Here is a 13,685-nt window from a genome sequence, read left to right as displayed (position 1 = left end):
GTAGGCTTGCTCTCTTAAGTTTGCCATGGAAAGGTCTAGTTCAGCGCAGGTAACTGGATCTAGCGAGTTGGGTAGTTGCATAACTTGATTTACCTCTGATTTGTTTCCATGTTTTTCATGTCTCGTGTTGAATTCCCTCTGATCCATGCTATTGTGCTATGGAAGAATTGAGGTTAGACCAGATTGACATTCGAGCAGGGCCAGTTCAATTTTGGATCACATGTCAAGTTTTACGTAGGAAGTCTATTCCTTAGTAAGGTGCTGTGGCGGTCATGCTTGAGGAGCCTCTTGGAGCAGAGGATTCAATACGTCAGCATATCCTCACCTTTTCTGACCAGGTAAAATTCGAGGATGAATTTTCTTTAAGGGGGTAGAGTTGTAACAACCCAAATTTCTATAATTTCGGCTTTTGTGAATTGTAGCATAGGATATCTAATATATTTTTGCATGATTTGCATATATTGTTGTTTTTTTTTGTCTTTGTGGTGTGTTAGGAGTCCAGTTAGTCTCAACTTAGGGATTTTGGTTTTTTATTTAAATTAACATGGCTTTTGGTTAGTGGGTTTATAGATTTATTGGTAAAACTTAACAAATGGGTCTGCTGGTCTAGTGGTTAAGTAGAAAGGGTTTATGCTAAAGGTCCTGTGTTCGAATCTTGGCTTGGGCATTATTTTGCCACTAAGACCGTGATAGAATTGGAGGTGAGCTAAAACACTGAAGTGGTAGGGTTTATCAGATTTTTCTGAGTAGTTTCCCCAAAAGAACTCTCTCTGCCAAAATTCTCTTCTATTTTTCCCCTCTCCACGTTCTTTTTCTTTTCTTTTTGCTGAAATTTCCCTTGCCTTCCTCCCATTCATTTTGATTTCGTATTAACGGGCTTCTGCGATTCATTGACGTGTTGGGTTGGACGGAGATGGTGTGTAGGGCTGGTGAGTCGATTTTATCCCCACATGGTGTGTTGGGTTGGACGGAGATGGTGTACAAGGTTGGTAGGCATTACTGTTCTGATTGATATGTATGTATGTCTATATGGGCTAAGGCCGAATGTATCTGATACTGTTCTGAGTTGGCCAAGGCCTACACTGATCCTGTTAAGAGCTCAGGCTCGATTATGACTGTTTGACTGCTATCCGGTTACATACATGCTTTACTGTGGGATGTACACACTGTGTAACAGCCCGATTTTGGGCCTAGTCAGAACAGTGGTTTCGGAACCACTATTTTGAGGCTGGAGAAAATTATTTTGATGTTATTTTATGTGTTATAATGTGAAGTGCATGTTAATTTTGGTATATTAATTTTAGCGATTTCTAGTCCAATTTCGAAAAAGGACTAAATCGCGTAAAAAGTAAAAGTTGTGTTTTAATACCTGAAGGTGTTAAATTGCCTTGTATCTTAAATTGGGGGTTTTAATGTGAAATTAGGCCATTGAAAGAGTGATGGTCGGCCATGAGACAAGGAATTAAATGGCCAAATATGTTAGGTAAGTGTTGGGTGACTTATTTAACAAATTAGTAATAAAATAAAGAAAGAAAATATCATCTTTTCTTCATCTTCTCTCCACCGATTTTTCCAGTGAAGAAAAGGGTTTAGAAGCTGGAAAATTTCAGCAAAGAAACTCTCATGCTAGCAACTGATTTTTAATGTCTTTCTTGATAATTTTTGCATTTTTGGAACCCCTAAAGCATGAGCTTTCAAAAGAGGGGACTATTTTGCAAAAATGATTAAGAGTCTAGGGTTTTTCCATGAAAGCATATGTGTTCTTTGCTGAGTTTTATAGAATAATATGAGTCTTGGTAGTGTTATAAACAACTTTTATGAAAGAAGTTTGCATGAAAACACTTAAAATGGGGTATTTGCAAAGTTGTTAAATAGGTGTAAATGTGTGAAATAATTGAATTTGTAAGTTTCTATAGTTATGAAAATGGTTTGTCTAGGCTTAATGAGTAAGAAAATGTGATAAAAAATCATTTTACGAGCCTAGGGGAAATTTGGTAATTTTGGCAAAGTATAAGGGCAAAATCAGAAATTTTGCCAAAATGTGTCATTGGACTAATTTGATTAGTATATATTGTGTTAATAAGTTAAATGTGATGTTATAGATGATGAAAAATGAATTCGGGCTTAAAACGAGGAAAAACGAGAAATTGATGTTTAGGCCTTTTTACCAATTTGGTGTCGAGGTAAGTTTGTATGACTAAATAAGCATGTTATCCATGTTATTGTTAATATACTTGAATCTATCTTGCTTCGGTTATATTGAATTATATGTTGATGATATTGAGTATGATGAAAGTGATGCCAAAAGTTAATAACATTCACGTGATGGTAGAAGACATTAGAAATTCAATAGAATACGATATCCCATAGAAATGAGTAAGTCCTATGTAAATAATATAACTACATCGTTATTACACGTATTTGAATTGATATAGCATAAATTTCTTGATTGTGGAAATGATTTTGTATGATGAGAATTGATGTAGAGGAACCTTCGGGTTGAACCTTAAGAATAAACGGATATTCATCCCATGACATTGGGCGATGTGTGTGTGCTAGTGTAAGACATGTCTTGGACATGCATCAGCCACATTATGAGAGCCAGTGTAAGACCATGTCTGGGACATGGCATCGGCATTGAGACGAGAGATAGTGTAAGACATGTCTGGGACATGTATCAGCTACGAGATGTGCTAGTGTAAGACATGTCTAGGACATGCATCGGCATGGATATGTGAGAGCCAGTGTAAGACCATGTCTGGGACATGGCATGTATACCCTATGTTTGAGGCTTAGTGAATATCCGATAGCCTTCTGAATGGTTCAACGGTGAGAGTTACTGTTTAAGCTAAATGAGAAAGGTTATGACCATAATGTGAGTGGTACAGGTACTTCATTAAATTGATGAGATGTGAATTCAATTCCTGTTATATGATTAGTAAGGAATGAATATGAGCATGTTGAGTAACACAGGAATGTATGCCAAGCTCATGAGAAATGATTTCAGTTTATGATGCACATTTGATGAAGATGTAAATAGGTAATTCATGCCTATGAGAATGATTTTGTGATGACCTTGTGACTATACTTATGATGTATGAATATGTAGCCTTACCAATATGGTGGAAATGAATTAATATGGTGTGATAAACTTAGCATCGTTAATTTACACTAAAATAGTATTGGACAGCAGCCATAGTACGAATTTGAAAATACTCTAAAAATAGTATAAAATGAGTTAGAGGCTGAATAAAATATGGAATTAAATATTATTGAGCCTAGTTTCTTATAAAAGAAACCATGTAAGCAAAATAATTTCCTATAATGAGATATTTGAAGTTGTGTTAGACAGAGTCAGAATAACTTCGAAATCCCCTATTCTGATTTGAGAAAAATTTTATAAATTGTAAAAAAATAGTTATGAGTTATAATTTATATGTTTAGAATCTTTAATGAGTCTATTTCAATAGAAATATACAAAAATATTATTCAAGTCTTGTGCTATGAGATAATTGAACTTTAGTGCAGAAGGGTTGGAACCGTCAGACAGTGAATCAGGGGTAACTTTGATGAATAAACTGTACTATTTGCCTAAACCAAAAATTCTGGAAATTTTATGGTAGAAAGGTACATGAGTATAGTTTTAAGGGAAATTATCAGAAATTAATTTAGAATTTTTTAGCTCCAGATATAAATATTTTATTGACTATTGTACAAGAAGACAGCTTATCATGACTTGAGAATATGTTGGGAACTTGGATAAAACATGTTAATGAGTTGCTTATTGTTTTCATATGAACTTACTAAGCATAAAGCTTACCCTTTTCCTTTCCCATGTTCTCTAGGGTTGCCAAGTTTTCTCGGGTTGGAGTTCGTTGGAGATATTATCACACGGTCAAGCTATCACTATTGGTGTAAGTGATTTCAAGTACTTTGAGTCTATGGCATGTATAGGAGTTTAAATATTCGAGTATGTGATATTATTTTAGCCAAATGTATTGGATTATTTTAATTATAGGGTTGTAAATTCATTTTAAAGATACATGCATGTGCTATGGATTTACGTGATGAGTTTATAATGATTATGGCATGAATGTGGTAAAGATGTGAGTAAAATCTATGATATCTATTTCATGTGAAATTGCCACGGTCATGACATGATAGGAATGTTTAAGTGCCTAATTTTGGCATGTTGTATGCTATTGTATAAGTATGCGTCAATGTGTTGTGAGGGGGACAAAATGGCTTGGAAAATAGCCTTGTATTTGTCCACACGGGTAGACACACAGGCATGTGTCTAAGGCGTGTGTGACACACGGTCCGCCCCCATGGGTGTGTTGTCCAATTGTGTGTCCCCTGCACCTAAGTTTTTCAAGTCAGTATGCATGGTAGTAATGTACACGGGAAAGAGACACATCCATGTGTCTCAGCCGTGTGAAGGACACGACCATAGGATACGGGCGTGTGCCTTGGTCGTGCGGCTTCAATTTGTTCTTAACCAAATTGGTAGAATGTCCAGGTTTTTGGACACGGGTTTGGGACACAGGCGTGCCCCTAGCACACGGGCGTGTGCTCTATACCTACACAGGCGTGTGGAGCCTTAAAGCATGAAATTTTTTCAAGTTTTTCTTAAGTTCTTGGTTTAGTCCCGAACCTTATCTAATGCATGTTTTGGGCCTCGTGAGCCCGTTTAAGGGACGAAATGTATGTGAAATGAAAATTTTTAAATTGATCAAAATTTTAAGGCCCGGTTTTATATAGTTGGTTGAGTTTAAGTCCGGTATCACCTCGAACCCTGTCTCGGTGTCGGATACAGGTGAGTGGTGTTACACATTGAGTTTGTGAAAACTAACCCCTTATTTCATTTGTCTGTCAGGTAATCCCATCAATAGGTGGATCGGTGCAGCGAAAGGGTTCGACGGTAACCACTACTACATACACTTTGGTTTTAAAGGTTTTTTAATGTTTTTATTATTTTAATTACTATAGTTAGGAGTAATTATGTAATTTTTGGTTTCAAACTGTTTGGTTTAAGTTTGGAATTTTAAAATACTGTTTATGAATTTTGGAACTGCAATTTTATTTGTTCTTAAGCTTCGGCGAACTAAGAAATGTTTTCAAGAAAATTAATCAATATATGTTTTATGAGTTAAGTAAAAAGTGGTAACTAGAATGATTTTTGGTAAACACGGTTTTAAATATATTCTCATGTGACTTCGCTAGATTTGGCCATAACGTTTAGGCCGGGTTTGAGGCGTTACAATAGTGATGATTAATTTTAGCATATTTTGTAAAATATGCATATAGGTGAATTTGATAAGTTAAGTAAGTTTGTGTAACGCCCTAAATATCTTATGTCTACTTTTGTAAAATCTTGAAACAAATGTGCATTTGTTCTAGTGGCTAAGTGTTCTGGGTGTGTGTGTGAGGTCCCAAGTTCAAGTCTTACCTTTGGTAAATTTTAGTATTTTTCTGACTTAAGTCCTATCCTTGCTCGGTGGGATTATATTTAGTTATTTGCACACTATATTAGAATAAGCTTGCTGGTTCTAGTGGTAAGGGAGTCTGTGTGTTGTGTGGAGGTTCTGTGTTTGAATCCCTGCACGAGCGTGGGTGATATTTTTGCTCAGTGTTGCATCAATGTTTTGATCGAATGTAAATTCTGAGAAGTTGGGTGTTAGTGGGTTAGTGGGAAGAAACCTAAGGGGTTATCTTATTTTCTTCCTTTTTCAAAAATCCCTCTCCTTATGACGTTCTATTTCTCCTATCACTCTGTCGAAATTCTCTTCGAACTTTCTCTCTTCTTTTTCCTTTTTGATTCCTTAATTATCTTCTCTCTAGGCGACCTAATTTACACTTGTGCTGGTTCGATTAGTCTTTTATCCCTTTTTGTTGTAGTCGTGTAATGAGTGATTAAGAATCTGATCTCTACTACAATTGATGGTATAGGTGAAGGTTTCGAGTAGTGAGACTTGTTTTTTGGTTTAACAAGTGTTAACGAAGGTTCTTCAAAGGTGGTAACTCGGGTTTCTGTTAGTTCATTTATGTCAGAATACGTTAATCAGTCGCTAAATCGATGTTGAATATTCTAGTTTTTAGGCTTTTAAAGGCTAGAGAGTTTTCAGGTCGAAATGATACCAGGTGTGTACCCAAAACGCAGAAAAATAGGATTCGAAGAAAGTCAAAAAGCCCCACTGTCGATGCTACACAGCCGTGTGGTAGGCCGTGTGTGATGAAACGACCGTATGAAGGTTAGTGTGTGGCCGTGTGAGCCATATGGGCTAGGCCAAATTGGGCGTATGGGCCCACACTGGCACGCTACACAGGCGTGTGGTAACTGGGCCAAGCCGTAAAATCCCTACGGGCAAAGCCAATCTGGACATGTGGGCCACACGGGCGTGATGTTAGACCAGATTTGACCTTTGAAAAGGAACTGGTTCAGATTCTGAATCGTGATGCTATGGAGGCCACGTAGGAACCTGAGGACTCGATGCGTTAGTAGTATCCTCATCTGTTCTGATTAGGTAAATTTCGAGGTCAAAATTTCTTTTTGGGAGGTAGAGTTGTAACGCCCCAAATTTCTTATGTCTACTTTTATAAAATCTTGAAACAAATGTGTATCTGTTCAAGTGGCTAAATGTTCTGGGTGTATGTGTGAGGTCCCAAGTTCAAGTCTTACCTTTGGTAAATTTTGGTATTTTTCTAACTTAAGCCCTATCCTTGCTCAATGGGATTATATTTAGTTATTTGCACACTATATCAAAATGAGGCTACTTGTTCGAGTGATAAGGGAGTCTGTGTGTTGTGTGGAGGTTCTGTGTTCGAATCCCTGCACGAGCTTGGGTGATATTTTTGCTTGGTGTTGCGTCAGTGTTTTGGTCGAATGTAAATTCTGAGAAGTTGGGTGTTAGTGGGTTAGTGGGGAGAAATATAAGGGGTTATCTTGTTTTTTTTCTTTTTCAAAACTCCCTCTCCTTCTGATGTTCCGTTTTTCTCATCACTCTACTGAAATTCTCTTGGAACTTTCTCTCTTCTTTTTCCTTTTTGATTCCCTAATTATCTTCTCTCTTAGCGACATGATTTACACTTGTGTGAGTTCGGTAAGTCTTTTATCTCTATTCGTTGTAATTGTGTAATAAGCGATTAAGAATCTGATCTCTATTACAATTGATGGTATAGGTGAAGGTTTCAAGCAGTGAGACTCATTTCTTTGGTTTAACAAGTGATAACGAAGGTTCTTCGTCGGTGGTAAGTCGAGTTTCTGTTAGTTCATTTATGTCAAAATCCTTTAATCAGTTGCTAAATCGATGTTGGATATACTGGTTTTTAGGCTTTTAGAGGCTCGGGAGTTTTCGCGTCAAAATGATACCAGGTGTGTACCCAAAACGCAAAAAAATGGGATTCAAAAAAAAGCCAAAAAACCCCATTGTTGATGCCACATGGTCGTGCGGTAGGCCGTGTGCTACGACACAGACATGTGATCGACGAAGGTTAGGCCGTGCGTAAGACACCACCTTTTAAAGGCTGGTGTGTGGCTGTATGAGCCACACGTGCTAGGTCAAATTAGGCGTGTGGGCCCACACTGGCACTCCACACGAGCGTGTGGTAACTGAGCCAGGTGTGTGATTTATACGGGCAAGGCCAATCTGGGTGTGTGGGCCACACTATCTGAATTTTTCCCTAGGGTTGCACGGGTCGTCCTAAACAATTGTGGACCTACTGTAGGGTCGGTAAGGGCTAAAAAACCCCAAACTATATGATCTGTTTGACTGATATCCTATACTGAGCATGATAGAATTGTGCATGTATGATTATTTGATATGTATGACTATCTGTGATCTAACTGATAGCATGTTAAATTGCAAAACCGTCTCTATTTCTGATATTGTTATTGGGTTGGGATGATGTTTATTGGAGGAAGTGTTTTGAAAGGCAGTTTATGGCTATTATCTAGCAGCATGACTGCATTATATCCGTTATGTGTCGGGTTGGTACAACATGGTGTGTAGGGCTGAGTGAGTGTTTTAAACCCCACATGGTGTGTAAGGATGTTCGGAGATGGTGTTAGAGGATGGGGGTAGGATATCTGATTTCTGATTTTGAATTGCACATCTGTATCTGTATCTGAGATAGGCTTAGGCCCATATCTGTATTTGCATCTATAATAGGCTTAGGCCCTAATTTGTATTTGTTTGATGTTTGATGATCAGTATGTTTGCATGTCTGATTCTACTAGGTTACACATTGAGTTTGCGTAAACTCACCCATTTTCTATTTATTTTGTACAAGTAATCCACAGAGTTAGGCGGATCGGTGCAGTGGAAGACTAGATGGTGACCACCCGCTTTTACTGTTTTATTTTGTGTTTCGTTTTATTTAAGTTTTTGCATTGAGATTGGATAGGTTGTATTTTCTGGGACTCTCTGGACTCTTTTAAACTATTTGATGTCGGTTTTGGGTTTTTGATTTAACTTGCTTATAACTATGATGGTTATACCTAAAACATGATTTTCTTAAAATACGAATTATTTGCTTTAAACACGATGATTTTTTGAAGCTTCCGCTAAAATGATACGTTTTAAGGTAAGTTGACTAATTGAATATACGTTTTGAAATAAATGACAGTAATTAAGGAGGTTATAAGCTTGGAGATTTTATCGAGTCAGCTCCATTTTCAAAATCCCTTCCATGTGACATCACCAGATTCGACCATAACGTCTAGGCCGATTTTAACGTGTTACATTTAGTGGTATCAGAGCCAGTTACAAAACTCGACTGTGAATTTTAGGTTCCAGAATATGTTTAAGAATTGGTTTTCAAATGATTTAAAAATATTTTGATTAAGTATGTGGTACACTGAGTCTTCGGCACCAATCCTGTAAGTATTCTGAACCTTGGACAATTTATTTGAAACACTGTAAATAGCATACTCTGAAAACACTATAGTTAGTATTCTCTGAAACTGTAGTGAAACGAATAGAGACTGAAAATTTCGAAAACATTACTGAACTTCTGATATTTATTATATAAAATATCCATTAATAAACATTGAACTGATGCATAAAACTCTTAATGTAGATATACCTAAATTAGATAATGAGTAATCGTAGAATTCACAGATGTGGTACTCGAGGCCGTGGTAGAGGCCGTAGAGGTGTTCGAGTTGAGTCTTCATCTCTAGGCAGTATGTCAAATTTGGACACTAGTGAGACACTTGTGTCACCTACTACTGGAAAGGGGTCTTCAAGTCGTTTGGTTAGGGATGACGCATTTTCCCAGGCCATACTGAGGATATTGGAGAGGGCCGCTAGACCTAATTTTGGATTTGGGGGCCGAAGGTCAATAACTGAGCAACTCTTGTCTAATGGAGCTGAGTTGTTTAGGGGTGTTACAGGAGTCGCCCCTAATGTGGCTGACTATTGGTTGGAGGCTACGGAGAAGATTATGGATGATTTAGACTGTACCCCCGAGCAGAAATTGAAGGGTGCAGACTCTTTGCTTCGCGATGAGGCTTAACAGTGGTAGTTAACAGTTAAAGAGGGCACTCAGCCAGATCATCTGACTTAGGAATTCTTTAAGACTACATTTCAGAGCAAGTATGTAGGAGCTACATACGTCGATGCTCGCAGGCATGAGTTCTTGAACTCACGCAAGGTGATCGATCTGTGGCTGAGTATGAGGCCAAATTTCTAAGGTTGAGCTACTATGTTCGAGGCATTGTGGCATCTGAGTATAAGAGGTGCGTCCGTTTTGAAGATGGGCTTAGAATAATCTGAGGGTTTTGATAGCTCTGCAGAGGGAGCGTGATTTTTTTGTTCTGGTTGAGAAGGCGAAGATCGTAGAAGATGTTAAGTGCGCGGAGCGCCAAAATAGAGATAGGGAGAGAGGTAAGAACAAGAAGGATTCGTTGCCCTCGAGTTCTGTGCAGAGGCCTAAGAAAAAGGTCAAGTCTGATGCGCCAGTTAGAGTGGGGGCTCCTACTACTTCAGCTGGGTTGCAGCCTTGTGGTGATTGTGGTAGACACCATCTGGCGAGTGTTGAAGGAGGATTAGGGCCTATCTGAGATGTGGATCCTTAGAGCACCGTATTAGAGACTTCCACAGCGGGTAGATCAGATACAAGCATTGGGTTTTGTGTAGCCACAGAAGGTAGTTTAGCAGCCACCTAGGGGCGTAGGCAAGCTAGGGGTGGTAACGGTTTGGGTCATGGACAGAGAGCACTAGACAAAGGTGCTGGTCAGATGGAGGCGAGGCAACCTGCTTTAGTTTATGCTGTACGTCACTGAGAGGACAGAGATGCTCCTGACTTCATCACCGGTGTGTTCTTTATATTTGATGTACCTTATTTGGCTTTGATAGACACATGGTCTACTCACTCATACATAGCTAGTACGGTATCTAGAAACTTGGAGATTACAGTTGAGAGCACTATGAGTGAGGTCACTGTATTGAGTCCGGTGGGGCAGTCTATTCAGGTTAGAAAACTATACAGGGATGTTCGCTTAGTGGCACAAGAGACGGTATTTCTAGCTAATCTGATAGAGTTTCCATTTGGGGAACTCGATCTGATTCTGGGTATGGACTGGCTGGTCAAGTACCGGGTTAGTCTAGATTGTGTGACTAAGAGGGTCATTTTAAGGACTGAGGATGATAGAGAAGTGATTGTAATCGACAAGCGTCAAGATTATCTATCCAATGTGATCTCAACTCTTGTGGCTGAGAAACTGGTTCGAAAATGGTGTAAGGCGTACTTGACTTACATAAATGTTTTTTACTTTAGAAACTCTTTTGTTGGGAATATTAGAACAGTAAAGGATTTTCTGGATGTATTTCCTAATGAGTTACCGAGGTTGCCTCCTAGTCTAGAGGTTGAGTTTGGGATTGAGCTACTTCTGGGTACAACCCCAGTGTTTATTACTCCCTATCGTATGGTACTGAAAGTGCTTACTGAGCTTAAGGCCCAACTGCAACAGCTTCTGGATCGTGGTTTCATCCCTCCTAGTGTGTCTCTATGGAGAGCATCAGTTCTGTTCATTAAGAAGAAGGATGAGACCATAAGGATATGCATCGATAATCGATAGTTGAACAAGTTGACTATGAAGAATAAGTATCCACTTCTGATGATCGGTGACTTATTTGATCAGTTCCAAGGGGCTTCTGTGCTTTCCAAGATCGATATTCATTCTGGGTATCATCAGTTGACGGTTAAGGAAGCTGATGTTTATAAGATTGGATTTAGAACTCGTTATGGACAATACGAGTTCCTAGTTATGCCTTTTGGTCTGACGAATCTCCGGCTGCATTTATGGATTTGATGAACTGAATGTTCCAACCCTATCTAGATTAGTTTATCGTGGTTTTCATTGATGAAATTTTGGTATACTCTAAGACTGAGGATGAGTATGATGAACATCTTAGAGTTGTGCTTCAGATTCTGCGTGAGAAACGGCTTTATGCTAAGTTAAGCAAGTGTGAGTTCTGGTTGCTTGAAGTAACTTTTCTAGGGCACATGGTTTCCGCTGAGGGGATTCATGTTGATCCTTGAAAGATTGAGGTTGTGCTGGATTGGAAAGAGCTTAAGAATGTATCCGAGATCCGTAGCTTTCTAGGTTTGGTGGGATACTATCGACGGTTTGTCGAGAGGTTCTCGTTGATTGTGGCTCCTCTTAGCAAGCTTTTGTGTAAGGGTGTCCCTTTTTTTCTAAACTGATGCATAGCAAGAGAGCTTTGAGAAGCTCAAGTCTATTCTGACTCAGGCTCTTATTCTGATACAGCCTAAATCTAGCAAGGAGTTTGTAGTATACAGTGAGGCATCGCATATCGGTTTGGGGTGTGTTCTGATGTAGGATGGTAAGGTTGTGGCTTATGCATCCCGTCAGCTTAAGATACAGGAAGGAAACTATCCAACACATGATTTTGAGTTGGCTGCAGTGGTCTTTGAGTTGAAGATCTGGAGATATTATCTGTATGGTGAGAGGTGTATCATCTACACCGATCACAAGAGTCTCAAGTATCTCCTTACTCAGAAGGAGTTAAATCTTAGGCAACGTCGTTGGATTGAACTACTTAAAGACTATGACTGCAGGATAGAGTATCATTCTAGTAAAGCTAATGTGGTAGCCGATGCTCTAAGTCGTAAAGTGATGTATGATCTGAGGGTGATGTTTGCTCGCCTTAGTTTGTTTGATGATGGGAGTCTATTAGCCGAGTTGCAAGTTAAGCCGACTTGGATTAACCAGATTTGGGATAAGCAATTGGGGGATGAGTCTCTGGGTTTACAGTTTCGGCAGGTTGAGAGTGGGACTACTTCCGACTTTGGGTTAAACAATGACGGTATGTTATGTTTTTAAGGATGGATCTGTATGCCGAACAATTCTGATATGAGGCAGTCTATTCTGATAGAAGCACATAGTAGCCCTTATGCTATGTATCCCGGCGGTAGTAAGATGTATCGCGACCTTCGTGAGTTGTACTGGTTGCCGAGTTTAAAGCGTGAGGTTACAGACCTTGTGGCTTGATGTCTGACGTGCCAGCAAGTTAAGGCTGAGAACCAGTTACCTTCGGGTTTGTTGCAGCCAGTCAAGATTCCCTTATGAAAATGGGAACGTGTAACGATGGACTTCATTAGTGGGTTGCCCTTGACACCCACTAAGAAGGATTCTGTTTGGGTCATCGTGGATCGATTGTCCAAGTCTGCTCACTTCATTTCAATTTGGACGGGCTTTTCTCTTTAGAAGTTGGTGAAGCTGTATATCTCTAAGATAGTTAGACTACATAGGGTTCTAGTGTCAATTATTTCTGATAGAGATCCTCGCTTCACATCTTGGTTCTTGAAGAAATTACACGAGGCTCTGGGTTCGAGATTGGACTTCAGTACTGCATTACATCTTCAGACCGATGGTCAATCTGAGAGGGTGATTCAAATACTGAAGGAAATGCTTTAGAGTTGTTTGATTGATTTCTGAGGTAGCTGGAAGGATTATTTGCTGCTAGTTGAGTTCGCCTACAACAACAGTTTCCAAGCTAGTATTCAAATGGCACCTTACGAAGCTCTGTATGGTCATAAGTGCCGCACTCCATTATGTTGGACTGAATTAGGTGAGCGACGAGTATTGGGTCCTGAGTTGGTTTCTGAGGCCAAGGATAAAGTTCAACTGATTCGAGATCGTCTAAAAGTGGCTTCTGATAGACAGACATCTTATGGGGATCTGAAGAGGAGGGATATTTAGTGTTCTATAGGGGATTTCGTCTTTCTGAAGGTTTTTCCGTGGAAGAAGGTTCTGAAATTCGGTCGTAAGGGCAAGTTGAGCCCTAGGTTCATTAGGCCGTATCAGATTTTAAAGTGAAAAGGGTCGATTTCTTATAAATTAAAACTACCTTCAGAGTTAGACCGTATCCACGACGTCTTTCATGTTTCGATGTTGATGTGGTATCGGTCTGATCCTTCCCATGTTCTTTCCATCAAGAGGTTGAGGTTAGACCAGATTTGACCTTTGAAAAGGAACCGGTTCAGATTCTAGATCATGATGTTAAGGTTCTGAGGAGAAAGTCTATACAATTAGTGAAGGTTCTGTGGCAGAATCATGGTACTAAGGAGGCCACGTGGGAACATGAGTTCTCGATGCGTTAGTAGTATCCTCATCTGTTCTGATCAGGTAAATTTCAAGGTTGAAAGTTCTTTTAGGG

At 39.3% G+C, this 13,685-nt stretch overlaps 1 protein-coding gene across 1 annotated transcript; it reads left to right on the top strand.

Annotated features, from left to right (window-relative positions):
* Nucleotides 1–11,095: 11,095 nt before the first annotated feature.
* Nucleotides 11,096–13,228, top strand: LOC107917348 (uncharacterized). The gene is made up of 6 exons (XM_016846705.1): nucleotides 11,096–11,266; nucleotides 11,389–11,490; nucleotides 11,846–11,976; nucleotides 12,085–12,157; nucleotides 12,239–12,332; nucleotides 13,098–13,228. Exons 1-6 carry the CDS (start codon nucleotides 11,096–11,098, stop codon nucleotides 13,226–13,228), a joined length of 702 nt encoding a protein of 233 aa, XP_016702194.1.
* The last annotated feature ends 457 nt before the right edge of the window (nucleotides 13,229–13,685 follow it).

The sequence above is a fragment of the Gossypium hirsutum genome, chromosome A01 (genome assembly GCF_007990345.1).
Source record: "Gossypium hirsutum isolate 1008001.06 chromosome A01, Gossypium_hirsutum_v2.1, whole genome shotgun sequence".
NCBI lineage: Eukaryota > Viridiplantae > Streptophyta > Magnoliopsida > Malvales > Malvaceae > Gossypium > Gossypium hirsutum.
This window is presented reverse-complemented; position numbering and strand designations above follow the sequence as displayed.

What these genes read in the sequence shown, in the direction of transcription:
- LOC107917348 (XM_016846705.1), top strand. Translation starts at nt 11,096, where the DNA reads ATGAAGAATAAGTATCCACTTCTGATGATCGGTGACTTATTTGATCAG. An exon ending in GTGAGTTCTGGTTGCTTGAA is followed by an intron (nt 11,491 to 11,845) that starts GTAACTTTTCTA and finishes GTTCTGATGTAG; the next exon opens with GATGGTAAGGTTGTGGCTTA. An exon ending in TATTATCTGTATGGTGAGAG is followed by an intron (nt 11,977 to 12,084) that starts GTGTATCATCTA and finishes CTATGACTGCAG; the next exon opens with GATAGAGTATCATTCTAGTA.